The sequence below is a fragment of the Oryzias latipes genome, chromosome 1 (genome assembly GCF_002234675.1).
Source record: "Oryzias latipes chromosome 1, ASM223467v1".
Classification (NCBI taxonomy): Eukaryota; Metazoa; Chordata; class Actinopteri; order Beloniformes; family Adrianichthyidae; genus Oryzias; species Oryzias latipes.
Genome location: NC_019859.2, coordinates 9,457,971 through 9,472,882, shown reverse-complemented (window position 1 = coordinate 9,472,882; position 14,912 = coordinate 9,457,971). Strand labels below are relative to the sequence as shown.

The following is a 14,912-nucleotide window of genomic DNA, read 5'->3' as shown; positions in this document are numbered from 1 at the left end:
ATGTGTTTTGTCCATGTGTCACATGCCTGGCGTGTACATAGTTTTCCACTCGTCAGTCAGTGGCGTTAAGGTCAGATGCAGAAACAAGGAAACATTTGCATTTTACTCACTTTTCAGAAAGAAAAAAAAGTGGAATGACAACAGACTTCCACTTTTTCAGAGAAACATCTGTCTGATTATGAAATTGCATCACATTTAAGTCCAGCACTGGTTTTGATTTTAATGCTTTCATATTGCGAAAGAAAGCAGAAACCTTTTTGATATCTGGAGCTTTTGGTTTTTTTATTTTAATTAAATATAAAAGGAACAATTCCATGGACGCCAGCTAAAGCAGCAGAATTTCTCCAGAAAAATTGCCGCTCATAAGCTTCTATGAGTGATCACAAAATAATACACATAAACACACCAAATGACGTGCTGGTCAAGGTATTTCAAAAGATATAGTCAACTGTGAAAAATAGTCCACGTTGGTGTATGCATGTGGGCAAAGTGGGTCAGTGCATCTGTTTTTGTGTGTGTTTGGTGAAGAAGCAGCTGCAGGGAGAAAACCGTTTGGGCGCCCGCTGATGCGAGAGTGACGACAAGAGAGCTTACAGAAGCATCGGGAAAGCCGTCACACAGCACGTAAAGCAATCCACAAAAATAACTGCTCTGAGGGCACCCAGACAAATCTGCACTCATCCCAGACATAAAACTAAGAAAGGTAAAAGTGTCTGCAGAGGCTTCGGGTGAAATCGAGAGCTTCAAACTGATGCAGAGCAGAAGCGGTTTTAGCCTCTTAAAGCTGCTTACCTCATCAAGTGGGCTTCATGAAAAATTAGTTCCTTCCTTAAACACTTAAAGAATAAGATTCATGTCTGAGTAATATTAACAGAGGAGACATGAAGATTTGTGAAAAGTTTTATGTGGTTAAAAAAAAGTGGAGCGTCTAGAGAATGTACAAACCTCAGGAGCATATATTAAAGTGCTCTAAAATATCATTGATGAGATTGATTAAATTAGAATGTTTTTTCCACTGGATCCCGTCATTTAAACCAAGAACACAAACCCTCTGCACACATTTCATAGGGGGATTTCCTTCCAACTGTGGTTAGTAACTTACACTTTCATAAAAATTGGCGTCTCATGGTAATGATGCAGCTAAGCTGGCAGAAATGTGAAACCCCTTTTATTAAATATTCATCCGTAACCCTTGTGCTATCCTAGGCACTTTGACATTGGGAGTTGGGTCAACTAGACCCACAAAACAGTGCGCTGAACCTTTTTTCTTCAATGATTTGTGATCTTCACTGGTGTCCATGGATTACATGAAATCTTTCCACCTTTATCCACCTTTGTCATGGTAGGGAGAACACGTTAATGTCAGGGTGGGGTCATCTAAGATAGCACAAGGGATATTCAGAACCCACAGAATCCCTTTTGGAATCATGGGCTGTTGGGGCCTGTGCTGCCCTGGACAGGTCCCCAGGCTGTTGCAGGAAAACACATGCACAGTCATCTAATCACCCTATAGGGACAATCGAGAATTATCATTTAACCTATGAATCATGTTTTTGGACGGTGGGAGGAACCTGGAGTTTCCGGAGAAAACCTACGCATGCACAAGGAGAACATGCACTCCAAAAAAGTTAAAAATAAATTAAATCTTTAAAAAAGCTTCACGCCGATAAACATTTGATCCATTTTAACTTTTGTTTTGTTTATTATGATTATGCTTTTTTAATTTTTTACCCTATCAGAAAACCAGTGTTTTCTAGAACAGTTTCTACAGACCAGCAGGAGCTCATTAGAAATTCGCTAGTGGGCAGAACTGTTTGGGCAGGGTAAGTCCGCCCCCTTTCCCCGCCCCCCCTCTGTTTGCAATCTCTCATTAGCCTTAACCTCCTCACAACCTCAACCTAACGTAGCAGTGCAACAAAAACAGCTAGCAATATTTGGAGCTATCCAGCTGTAAAGTTTTGATCCAAACGCCAGCTCAGACGAGGAAAATGACGACACAGCTGGATCTAGTCATCTACAAGAGGATTCATCACAGTGGAACGGAGCAGGGACCTTGTGTCTTTCGCTTGTAGGTTCTATGTCACTCCTACAAGCTTTTCCAGCAGCATTTAACAATTAGTTGAAATTCTCAGAAATGCAAATTTAATCTTAAATGTTCTGAATATATGTCCCCCATCATGGAGAAAGATACCACATGAAAATGTTAACACCAAAAAATAAAAGATAAAAGAATTCTGCTAATGGGGCAACATTATTTGTAAGTAAGAAAATATGACAATCTTTCTTGAAACGAGGATCTTTTTACCTTCTTAAAATTCATTTTTTGCAGTGTGCAGGCTCCACATGGGGGGGGTGTCCCAGCAGGGAGTTGAGGCAGGGCCTTCTTACCATGAGGCGAGAGTGCTAGCCACTACTCAAGTGCACATCCCTGCTTTATACAGTATTGATTAATATAAACGTGTTCTTGTGCAGAAATGACAAAAGCTGTGTATTTAGAGCCTGCCACATAATTCTGGGCAGAGATGCCTCCAAAAGAAGAAATGAGGGTGTTCCCCCGCTAACACCTTTTGCTTATTCTACTATTCTTCATGCAAAGTTTTAAGGCAGGCACAACCTTTACCCCTATTTTAACATACATGCACACACTGAAACAGAAGCTGAAAGTCTCTCGTACACACACTCTTTACACATGTAGTCTATATTTATATTCGATGATGCAGATGGTCGGAGGCGAACACAGGCACGTGCGCTGGATCACTCATGCAAGAAAAACACAGCCCCCATACAGAGCAAAGCAAAAAAATTAAATATCTTTTCTTACGGTGACTAAGAGAGGATGTTGAGCCTCAGGGTGTCCATTAATGTAAACTGTCATTTCAGAGCACGACCTAGGACCAAACACGTGACTCAAACGAGCTAAATTTAGTTAAATTACGGTCAGGCAGAGAACTCACCAGTTCATGCCAGCCAGCACTAAAGGGATGCCGGAGGGTCAGCGATGCACAATGATGGGGAAAGAACAAGTACGAGGAAGATGAAAAGAAGAGGAGGAGAAAGAGGTAAATGGATTGAAAGCTTCTTTTGCTGCAGGAGAGAAAAGAGAATGCTAATCTGAAGACATGATCTCACATCTTTGCCTCTTCTGTGGATTTACTCTCCAACCCAGAGCTGAAACGGAATCCTGCCCTTTGAGAAATTAAAGCTTAAACTTAGTTTGATTTTTGCAGATATTGGGCTAACTTAAGATTTTTATGAAAGTATATGTCTGTTAACTTATATTACTGTATTTTCTTAAAGCAATTCTTCATACAAAAACTGAAAAGGACTACAGTGGAGCTATAAAAGTGTTTAAAATGTTGGAAATGAAACAAAACTGAAAATGTATTTAGTTCTAAAAAAAAAAGGCACATACTTGCATTTTGCTCTTCATTTTAACATTTTCAAATATCTATAAATAAAAATATATTTTTTTTAAAACTATTGTTTTGTGACTAGTGTCACAATATGAAGATGAGAGATATTAAAAACGGGAATTTAAAACAAATTCTATATAAGTGGATGTGTGAATACTGTAAAAAAAAAATTTTTTACAACCTATGAGCACTACATTTTTTTTAATTAGCTTGTGATGTAATGTTTACTGAAACAATGTGTGTGTTTTTTAATGACAATCAATAAGCCATCAATTTACTTTATTTGATCTGCAATTTGTGGCAATTGTTTTTGTATTATGTGAGAATGTATATAAGGTTATGCAAGTTCGCTTATTTCCCCTCCTTTTTAAAAAATAAAACTCTCTACTTGACTTTAGTTCATAATTATTGTATGTAAGGAAACTAATATGACCCAAGTGTGTATTGTATGCGTCACTTCAAAAATATCCATAGTTAAAGTAACTAAAGTTAAGAAAAGGGCATCTTACATTAGTTTATTTTTGTTTATTTTTTTAATCAATGCATTTCCTTATAAATTTTAATGAATTTTGTATATCTTTATGATTTTACTGTTACATTATCTGCAGTTAATGCTTGAAATAAACCCATAAATAGAATCAAATCAAATGTTTTCACTTTGAAGCAGTTATGCAAAGGTTCTCTCATCCTGGCCCTTCTACTTTTTCAATATTCATTGCTTTCCTTGTCTTTTTGTATGACTTTGTCAGAGCTTCTCTACAGAGAGGATAAGGACTTGTTAAGCAATATGAGCACAAACTTTTGAATCTAACAATAGAGATATAAGAAAATCTAAGCACATTTTTAATACAGAATTCAGTACTTCAGCACTAAAAATCCTGCTTTTGTTTGTTTTTTGAAGATCTAGATGGAGAGGAAAAGACAGCATCATTTCGGAAGCCTGTTGGAGAAAGGAATACAAAATAAGAGTAAAAACAATAAATAAAGGAGATTGCCACTTCTACTTTCACTGCACAAGTATAGAAACAAGCTGCTAAAAAAATAAAAAATAAACTGGACTTGACAGTGACATAAAAGTAACGCTTAGCTTATGATCTGGTGCCGTGAGGCAAATTGCCTCAGAGATACATGGGCTTAACGACCCAATCCCACATGAGGGGTAGAAAGGGATCAGCTTGTTGTCATGCAAGTCTGACTCCATCCCTTCTCCAGCTAACAGGATCAAACCTGGGGCGTGTACAGAGAAGACACAACTCATCACATCACATCATCTGCAGAAGCAAAGCCAAACTGGATGTTGGGCGATTATGTAATCTTTGGATGAAAATATTTTTAAATAAAAGATCTGAAAATACTTTCTTCTGGGAGATTTTACTATAATGTATGTGATTTGTTGAAGCAAACACAGACGTGAAGTCAGACAATCCTGCTTTGAAAGGTTTAAAATGCTAACAAATATGAAATGAGTGAAAGTAACTTCTAAAAAATAATGTTTAACTTTTAATGGAAGGTTCAAAAATGACCCATAGGGCTCTTCAGCTGCTCGTTTAGGGTGAAATGAACTTCAAAGGGCAAGAAAAGAAAAAAAGGCCCAGAAAAACTCATTTAATAGTCTGTTAATATTGAGAAGCATACTCATCTCCTAACTACTCCCTTTTTACAGAAGATTTTATTTTGGATTATTGCTTTTTCAGATTGACCCAATGTGCCCCCATTTACATTTTAAAACATTTGTTTATAATTTTACAAGCATTCCTTCCCTAGAATGTCAATCTGCATTCATTATGTTCCCAAACCTCAGATGGTTGACTTGCAACTCTACTAAGACACTCTGATCTACATCAGAGATCAGGTAATCCGTTGTAGACGGTGCCCAAATAAAGTGAACTGTCTAATCCCGTAGGTTGTGTCCGGATTTCTTTACTCTGCAGTGCTCTATATAGTCTATTCACCATTTTATAGGGCTGTCCAGATCTACAATTTCCAAATTAGAGTGCACAAGAAATTTCCCAGAAGTCTCTAAAAAAAAAACTAGTGTGCATTGATGCTCGCTAGACTGGGGAATAAAGTCTACAATGCAATGCGCCTGAACAATTTTTGTGAAAAATAAATAAATGGGGTTTCTAATGTATTTTAATAAAACAACATTTTCATAATCAGAACATAGTGGATTCATAAGCAGACTTCAAATGCTCGTATTTATTAGGTTTTTAATTTGTGAAATCTGTGAGGTCATATTTACCAATAAAAAATAAATAAACAAAATGAATAAGTGAGCATGGTGTCCGAATTACTTTTAAAAATTCAGGGCCCTATAGTCCCGCACTATATGTTTTTTTTAAGTTGTTAGGGAGTAGGGAGGAAACTCGGACATTGCCCAAGTCACAACTACCCTTAAGGGTGGATACAGCCTGTTTGAGGGCAAAAAAAAAAAGGCAAATCTATATGGTGTATGCAGGTGGCCCTCCCGAAATGTTAGATTTTAGAGCATTATTTTTACAAATACTTCACAACACACGTACGTTCCGTTTTCATGACCTCCCTTAAAAGGGCCTATACCAAACTCTTCTTACACTGGAAGTAAAACAACTTGATCTGAGGCACCACCTTTCCCTCCGTGTGGGTGCCACCTATTTCATGACATCATCATGACATCAATATTTTTGCAAAAATAGATGTGCATTAGGTGGCGCTGGCAGTGCAGGCTCTTCCTGGAAGGGGCTGTTCTCACTGGTCTAAGTCAGCATGTGAGAACCCGCTTGTTTTCATGGGTTGGGAGGGGCTGGTGCTTAGAGAGCAGGTTTTTAGAGGAATTCTCTGATATGCATAAATGGATGGATCAAAATACCGCTTTTGGGGTTCCTTTTTCTGAAGAATGAAATGTACTTAAAAGCAAAAAAATAAAAAATAAAAATGTAGTATTTTGCATGGTATGGACCCTTTAATAATAATGGATTGGATTTATCTGCGCTTTTCCAGGCACTCAAAGTTCATTCTTCATTCATACTTGGTAATGGTAGGGGCATGGCTGCCAGTTCGTGCCTACGGTCCCTCTGACCATGTCCTTCCTTCTCCTTACCAACCTGTGCTTCCCTTACGATGTAGCCCCTCCCGTCTACAACCCTCTACGTGCCCGGACAACCCAAAAACACCCTACAGGTTCATGGGAGTAAGGCTTAAGGAAATTAACTTCTGCATGTATCAAACATGAAAAACACATTACAATTATTTTTATCCTGTAAAAGGAATAAAAAATAAATAAAAAATTGATGCTTTCAAACCTGTAGTTTCGTCCATTTGCTCCTTTTATGTATTGTAAAAGTTACAGAAACTTGTCATTTGGGTTTAGGGAAAAGGAGGGAACACAAACTGCATAAAAAAATTAACATCTTAAAGTCCTAGCTGGGATTCAAACCAGTAACCTGAATTTACGGGATAGTAGTGAATCATTTGATTAATCCAAGTTGAAGGTAAAAGCTTGCAGAAGTTACCAAGGACAGCGAGTACTTTCTGTAGTAGAGCATCAAAAGTAGAAACTAAAGCGGAGGAAAACAAACAGACCAAAACGTAAATGGAAAATCCACACACAGAAGCACTGACCTTTATAATTACTCACAGTTGATCACAAATCCTCAACCACAGGAGATGTTTCACAGCTCATAAAATCACTAGTCCAAACACAGAGCTGAACTCATTGCCAAAGTCAGAGGTGATCCTGAGCGAGAAACTGATACAAAGTGCTGACACCCATTGGACCAACACTCCAACAGCAAAATGACTGCAATAAATAACACATGACCCCTTTACAATAACACACACTGAGCAAACTCAAACACATATGAGGAACACATCGTTCAAAGCCAGTTTGCAGAAATCCCAATTCGTCTGAGGAATAACTCACACAGGCTCTCTTCTTCCAGTCCTCTAGCAATTTAAATCCCATTCTCAGGTCATTTGGGCTGTCAGAGGCTGTAAAAGTGCAAGTAGTGCAGTCTTTGTTTCTGCCTTTTCCTACACGACCGCGGTAACACAACTGGTTATTTCCTCCTCAGCATAAGGTAATCATTAAACATGAGTGGGGATTGGCAGCATTTGATATAAAATGGAATATCCTTGAAGTTTTTTATAAGAGGCCGGTTTCAGTAGTTGATAAATGCGAGGACATTGGATAACCCAAAAAAAGAAAAAACCCTTCTAACATTTCTCGCCGTCTCATTTCATTTGATTCCACAACCTGAACTGCACGGCAAGTAGAAAAGTAAGGATGGGGAAAATTAAAATCCTAAAATTGTTCTTTTTTTCCTGTCTCAAAAGTTTGCTTTCCAAAAAAATATCTGCAAAGTAGTCCTGAGCTGATGGAGGGATGATGCTAGAAAAAGAAACAGGAGAAAGTTCCAGTGGTTCGTTATTGCTTCGGACCTCTATAATCAGCATGCCAAGCTGCTGATGCCGAAACCCAAAACTGAGAGCACACACATGCTCAGAGGAGAGCAACAACTGCACACAAAGTCAATGTCATTTGACACCTCAGTAATCTCTCTTCATTTATATTTTGGTTTAGAATAGAGGGCTTTTTATCATAAAAACAAAACATAGTCTTGTGTTTAGTGCCAAGCCCTGCATAGTACTTTATGCAGTTCACATCTCAAAGTTCCAAAAACTTAGGGTTAAATGTTATTTTTCTACAATTACAATTTCATACATAGAATAAAAAATAAAAATAAAATCTGAAATATAGCTACAAATACCTGCAAGTGGATGCATCAGAATGGAGCAGAACAGGGAACTTCTGGCCTGCCAATTGTAGATTTTTACAACAACAAAAAGCTTTTTTAAACTGCATTTTTTCCTCTGCTCACAACAATTTCAATAAATACTTAGAAATGCAGTTTTAATCTTTTTTTTTTCTTTTATGTCCTTATGAGAAAAAAAAAGTCTTCAAGAATATGATAAAAGAAAGAAAGAAAAAAACATTAAAAACGTGGATCTTTAGGCAAACAGTAGCCAAGGACAAGTGCCACATCAATTTGTTGAGGCCCAGTAGCAATAATAGATGAATAAATTTAAGTATTTTATTTGGAGTAAAGTCTTTGGCAATGAATTGTTTAAAACTCACAGATGGATGGTACAGGGAACACACATTGACCTTGACAACTGTCTAACAAAGTCATTAGCATCAAGCCCTGATTTTGTGAGCATCTGGTCATAACATCAGGTGTTTTTTTTTACAAACAGACGAATCATTTCAAAATGGCTGACTGATCACCATGAAAAGCGTCAGTGGCCCATTTTTGCCCTTCTGTTATTCACTGGGGGGCTTTGTTAAGCCGAGACGTCACCGTCAACCCTCACTATTTTTATCCTCACAGGGTAGCAGATGATGTCATACTCGTGTGCTTTGACTGCACGCCTAAAATCAGAACAACTATGGAACTGTTCAGTGAGAGAAAAGTCCCTTTTGTGTGAGTAGAGCATCTCAGGCATGGCTCAGCATCTCACTTATTTAATCAAGACTGAAATTACAGAAGGAAAAAAACTGATAGAAAACCTGGAGACAGAACAAAGACTATACATCGTTTTCTCTCATAATGGGAGGTAAAGAGTTAGCCGTTCAGCTCTAGGAAGATTTATCTGAGGAGGAAAAAGTTCAAACACAGAAAGTTTGGTTGAACTTTTATTTAATGCAGCTTTGAGAGATAAGAGTTTTCCTACTTGGCTATCAACGCTGATAAAGGTGGTCCAATTTTTAAGTAGGGTTTTAGTTTGACAAAGAATTCCAGTTTGGCGGCTCAACTTTAAGACAGTGGATTAAACAGTATCAGAATAGAACCACCTCTGAGGACTTTCATTATCACAGGGAGTTGTAGCATAAGCGTTGGCAATCCAGGCCAAAGTATGACTCAGACTGAGGGGAATCCAGCTTAGCTGTCATTGAAGGTCCATTGTTAAGGAGGAATAAAGAGCAGTATTGACTTCTCTCGACTTTTCTCTCTGTGGGACCTACTGATGGGGTTTAGTGGGAGGATGGATGGACTGATTGATGCAGCTGTTTTTTTTCTAAGAAACTATGCAGATCCTTTAGTACAGTAAGGGGCACGAACTACTCAAAGAAAAAAAAACACCTGGCTTTGATTAGACAAGAGAGTTGTACAATCTACTAGTGTTCTGACAGGGTAATTTCTATAATGTTAAATATTTGTTTAAAGTAGAGCCCAATTATGTCAGAAATGCAGTTTGAACCCAAAATTTCAGGTTAAAATTTAGGAAGATTACTATATTAAAATGAACGCATTACATTTTAGGTTATTTTATGTCTACGTTATATTAAAACCTACAAAGTTACAAACTCCAAGATGCCAATCTGTAATTTGCCACACCAGAGGCTACACTCATGTGGTCAAGTCTGTTCAACATGTAGTAAACAACCATAAATACTTAATTATTTACTAAGCAACTGGATGGTTCTGTTGGCTGCATGCAGGACTGACACATGGGAAACCAGGGTTCGTTTCCCAAGGGGCGTGATAAGCTTCATCCAGTGTGGGTCTTTGGGCAAGACCCTTCATGTTACTGCCCAACTATATAGCCCAAGTATGGGTGCCGGCAAACCGGCCTATAATACAGGGTTGTGCCAAGTAGGGCATCAGGCGTAAAAATCTCTGCCAAACCACCTATGTGCATCAGTGAAAGCTGATTCACTGAGGCGAACGCTGAAGGGATAAGCCAAAAGGTGAACAACAATGTTGTCATTTATTAGCATTTTTAAACCATACAAGAGCAACGATGAAAGAGAGAGAGAGAGAAAAAAAAAGAGACCATTCATATGAATACGCCATAAATAAACTGGAACAAATACAACAAATTGTGAGGAGATTTTTTCATTGGAGCAGTTAAATTGTATTTGCAAGAGTAAATGAGTGTATTATTTTTTTTTTTTTTAAATAGGGGCATATTTACAAAGATTCTTGGGGATCAGATGATTGACAGCTTCATCTTTTTTTAAGGGCAGAATGTTTTGCTGCTCCCACTATGATTACCACATGACACACGTTTTGGCCTTAGATACAGCCTGACTCAACCCAGATTAATCCAAATATTAAAAAAAAGATACAACTGAAAATTACAGCAGAAGATGAATTCATGAACTGAAAAGAAAACTTTTAGAAATAATTGCAAACATTATACTTAAATTTTATCCATTTTTCCTTCTACCCATATAAATATTTTTGTAAGATCTTTTTTTTTTTTTCTGCTGTGAGACTGCGTTTACACAAAATTTAATCAGTAGTAGCCTTAAAACCTATTTTGGTATATTTATACTACAAGCTTTTATCAAATTCTTGTTGCGCTGCCGATCCCATCTGACTGGGATCTCTCATGCATAGAAAGAGAACAGAGAAATAAAAATGTGGGGGGAGAGAAGAATAACAGGACACATTTACTCCTCTGGGTCTCTCTGCTCATTCAGGGTCACATTACACAAATCTGCGGAACAACATGAGCACATCCAGTTCATTGAGCCCAACAAGCTTCAGGTCCCACTGGAACGCCACTAAATGAGAGCCCACATGATGATGGTTCTTGAAGTCAAAACGGATTTGCCGTTCAAAAGGGAATTTCACACCACTGGTTTTTTAACTTTAGACATCTACAAACTCCTACATTATCACACCGGGAGACAACTAAACGTAAAACCAACCCCTGAAAGGTTACCAAATTAAGGAACAACATTTTCAGTTTCAGCTCAACCATAACATTTTCATTCCTTACATAATCAGACACCTTCAGGTCTCAAAAGTGCAGAGAAAAAGCAGGATTGAGACATGTGGTTACTATAGGTTGTTTTGCTTATCTTTCTACAGTAGAAAGATCAGACACAGTAATGATCAAAGAGTAGAAAAGAGATTTAAGTTCAAATATTTGCTTTGTTCTCTCAGAAGTGATACCAAAATTCCTTGAAAGCTAATTTGTAACTGGACTTTCTGTCTGGAAAACCTCATTGAAAGCAGCTTTCCGCCCACACCATGCCAACCAGCGGTGACCGTCAACAAATCTTGGACAATTGGTACACAAAGTACACAATGATTGCGATAAGTAACTGTGTGGCTGCAGCCAAAGATGACAGTGTTTAAGGAAGAAAAGATACTGTAAACAAGTTAATGCCAAACATTTGTTGATCTAATGTCAGGAATTTGGCCTTGAATCTAAAAAAAGTCATTTAAATTCTGTTTACAGATCTGTCATAATCAAATTTCTGTTGGACTATCACTTAGGTTACATTTTCAGAACAGACTTGCTAAAAAACAAACAAACATCTGAATTGCCAAATTTATGAGATTGACTGTATAACAGCTTTTACAACAAACCCCAGAAATTCTTGTTTTATTTAAAAATGTTCTTCAAGGAAGACGTTTTAAACTCTTGATGTCAATAAATCTTAGCCTATAAGAAACAGAGTTGTCCATGAAAAGACAGACAGGAGCGGGGTTAAGTGTCAATCACCTACAATCAGCCAGTGAAATTGACAAGAGTATTTGCCGTTATGCAAAGAAACTACAAATGTATGGGTTTACCAAGGTGCTAAATACATTTTTGGCTGTGAATGATGACAGTAATTTTTTTGTTACCTATGATTATTTATACCAGCCGCTGTGAACGTTCAATTTCTGTTTGCTATCTGTGGGAAGAATCGTGTGTATTTTGCCGGCTTGTGGCATTTCTAAGTAAAATTTAAAGCAGGGCTTTGAAGCTAGTGTGTTTTAACCCTTGTGCTATCTTAGATGACCCCACCCTTACATTGACGTGTTCTCCCTACCACGACAAAGGTGGATAAAGGTGGAAAGATTTCATGTAATCCATAGAAAACAGTGAAGATCACAAATTATTGAAGAAAAAAGGTTCAGAGCACTGTCTAGTGGGTCTAGATGACCCAACTAGCAATGTTAAAGTGCCCAGGATAGCACAAGGGTTACATACTGTTCTACATTGAAGACAAACCCATAAAATGTCATACTAAATTTCATACAGCCCAATTCAAAACTGCAGTTTTATTGTTTCTTTGGATGCAAGTTTGTTTTTGGAATGGTTTCATCCCAACCAGTTCAGTAGTGGTTGCATCCAATCAGAAGACACTTAGCCTCAATGAGGGTGGGGCATGTCGGGAAACTAATGTGTTGGAAAAAGAAAAACAAAGAGAAGCAAACAGAACTGGTTTGCATGCAATCAAGCTCTTTGAACCAATGCAATTTTACTTACAAGTGTAAAGTGTATAAGCTGTAATCTGTTCATTTATTTATCCAAGAAAAATGCTTTTTCAGTCCTGGTACACCTTTTTTTTGTTTGCTTGTTTTAAATGTTGAACCATAAAAAGACTTAGCATCTTGAAAGATGTCGCCACAAAGGACATAGAATGTCAGAGTCCTAAAGCTGTGCATTGGTTAATCTGAACTCAAACAAGGACGGGTGGAGTTCAGACTTTGGAAATGCTTCTGTAACATTTTCAAGTCTAACATCAACAGTCTTTTTTTCCCCCAAAAGCAGAAACTCTGTGGATGTCAAAATTTGACTTTTCTTACATGTCTTTATCAATTCATTTTTATTACAACAGCCTGAACAAATTTTAAAAGGTTTTTAGACCCTTTTTGGCTAAATATCTAAATCTCAAACCTTGACTTTGATGTCAACATCTATACATTATCCTTCAGGTAAAACATTTTCTTCAAAAGAGGAAACAAAAAAAATCTTATGATAAATATTTTTTCCCCTTTTTATTTAAACAGTTAATGTGTTTAGTTTACTTTTTGTTTGACCAAAACACGTCTTTATTAATTTTGGGGAAAAATGTAATATCGGTTTAGATTTATCAATGAAAAATATGAAAACAAGGCTAATCTACAAGTAGCACTGACCGTAAACAAATTGATCTCACCTGCAGTTACTTCTTATTAACGAGTGCATCATCGATTATCCCTAACATCTTATTGCATCTAAAAGGTGTTTGACTTGTTTGTTAACTTTAAGCTTCAACAATAAAAGTTATTTACATATATTCTTGTATTTGCAAAGTGGTCATAATCTAAAAAAGCTTAATTGTTCTGGTGTATTAAAACATTTCCAAAGACTTCTGTGTCTGTTCTCTTCATCAAAACCTCTGTCACTGTTCTTATAACACCAGCCCACGTATATTTAGATGAAATTTAGAGAATTAAAGTAAGATAAATTTATAAGCGTTCATTAAATACAGTAGTGGATGTTTACTGCATTTTTCAAATGATATGTAAAGTAATATTTTTTACATTCATTTTGAGGGTCAGAAATGCAAAAGGCTGTGTTTTCGCAGCAAAACATTTTAGACACCAGTTAGTTAGAATATAAGAGATCTCGTGATCTGATACAAGCAAATAATATTGCCAAATGTTCACAAACTGCATATGGACCATATCTTTGCACAAACATGCGAAATAGTGAGTCAACACACGCAACACAGCCCAAAGGGGCCGGCGGAGCCCAACTGAAGGTCAGGTGGGGAAGGGCAAGACGATGCACATCAGCCCAGCAGAGCCTGAGATGCTCCCCTCAGGGGCTGAGAGCTCCCCCAAGAAACACGAGGCTAAACTATAGAGGTGATGAAGTCTGAGTGAGTCTGACAAGGTAGCGAACCACAAAAAGTCAGCTCAAGGATGGACAGAGTTTCATTTGCATATGGAAACGTGTTATAACAGATGTCTGTGTGGATTCTCATTCATCCAGGTTAATTTCTTCAAAGTAAAAAAGACTGGACTTGGTTTGTTCTAATAGATAAAAGACGTGCCTGCTCAGGCTGTGCGATAGAATACTAATTATTGGTACTGATTAACAAGCTATAGAACATTATGCTGAAAAGCAATATTTTTAGATCCTATTTTTCCTTTTTAAATTTAACTTAATGATTTTTCTGAACGTTTCTCATCCAACAAAATAATAATTAAAAAAAAAAAAAAACGTTTCTCTCAAAACTTTTTTAAAAAGGAGCTATACCCGAATTCATCGTCTTCTTCATCATGCTCTGGCTTTGCCGCCGATCCGCTTCTCTCAGCTGTCAGCCTTTGGTCCTCAGGTGAAACTTGGATCAGGTTTTCTGCCCTTCCCTCCTTTCTTCTTGCGCAGTTGTTTCCTGTGAGAGCAGAGAGGAGCCCAGAAGTCAGTCGGGCTCAGTGATGTGCACTTTGCAGGGATGCTAAAGATTTCGAGGATGTGAGACTGCAAGGAGAAAAATGTGAGCTCGTGAAGGGGGCGTGTGCAGCGCGCCGATGACGCGCTTTTACGCACGGAGGAGGTGGCCAGATGGGCTATCCAGAGGTTGGATGCCTGTTTTATTGCCTACCTTTCCAATAAAAATAAAATGCCGCGTTCAATGTGAGTTTTTTTAACCACTATAAACTTCTGAAAACCAAACAAAACATGCAATACTGGTTTAAAACAAAATAAAATAAGGTCTTACCTACAAACACAACAGCACAT

The 14,912-nt window shown here is 37.5% G+C and overlaps 1 protein-coding gene across 1 annotated transcript in view; it reads right to left on the bottom strand.

The window, feature by feature from the left end:
* LOC101157110 (septin-9) overlaps positions 1-14,607 on the bottom strand; it is an 80,607-nt gene extending 66,000 nt beyond the window's left edge. Inside the window, exon 1 of the mRNA XM_023955394.1 lies at positions 14,430-14,607. Within this exon, the coding sequence (XP_023811162.1) occupies positions 14,430-14,454 (25 nt within the window). The 5' untranslated portion in view covers positions 14,455-14,607. The remainder of the gene's footprint in view (positions 1-14,429) is intronic.
* Positions 14,608-14,912: the final 305 nt, after the last annotated feature.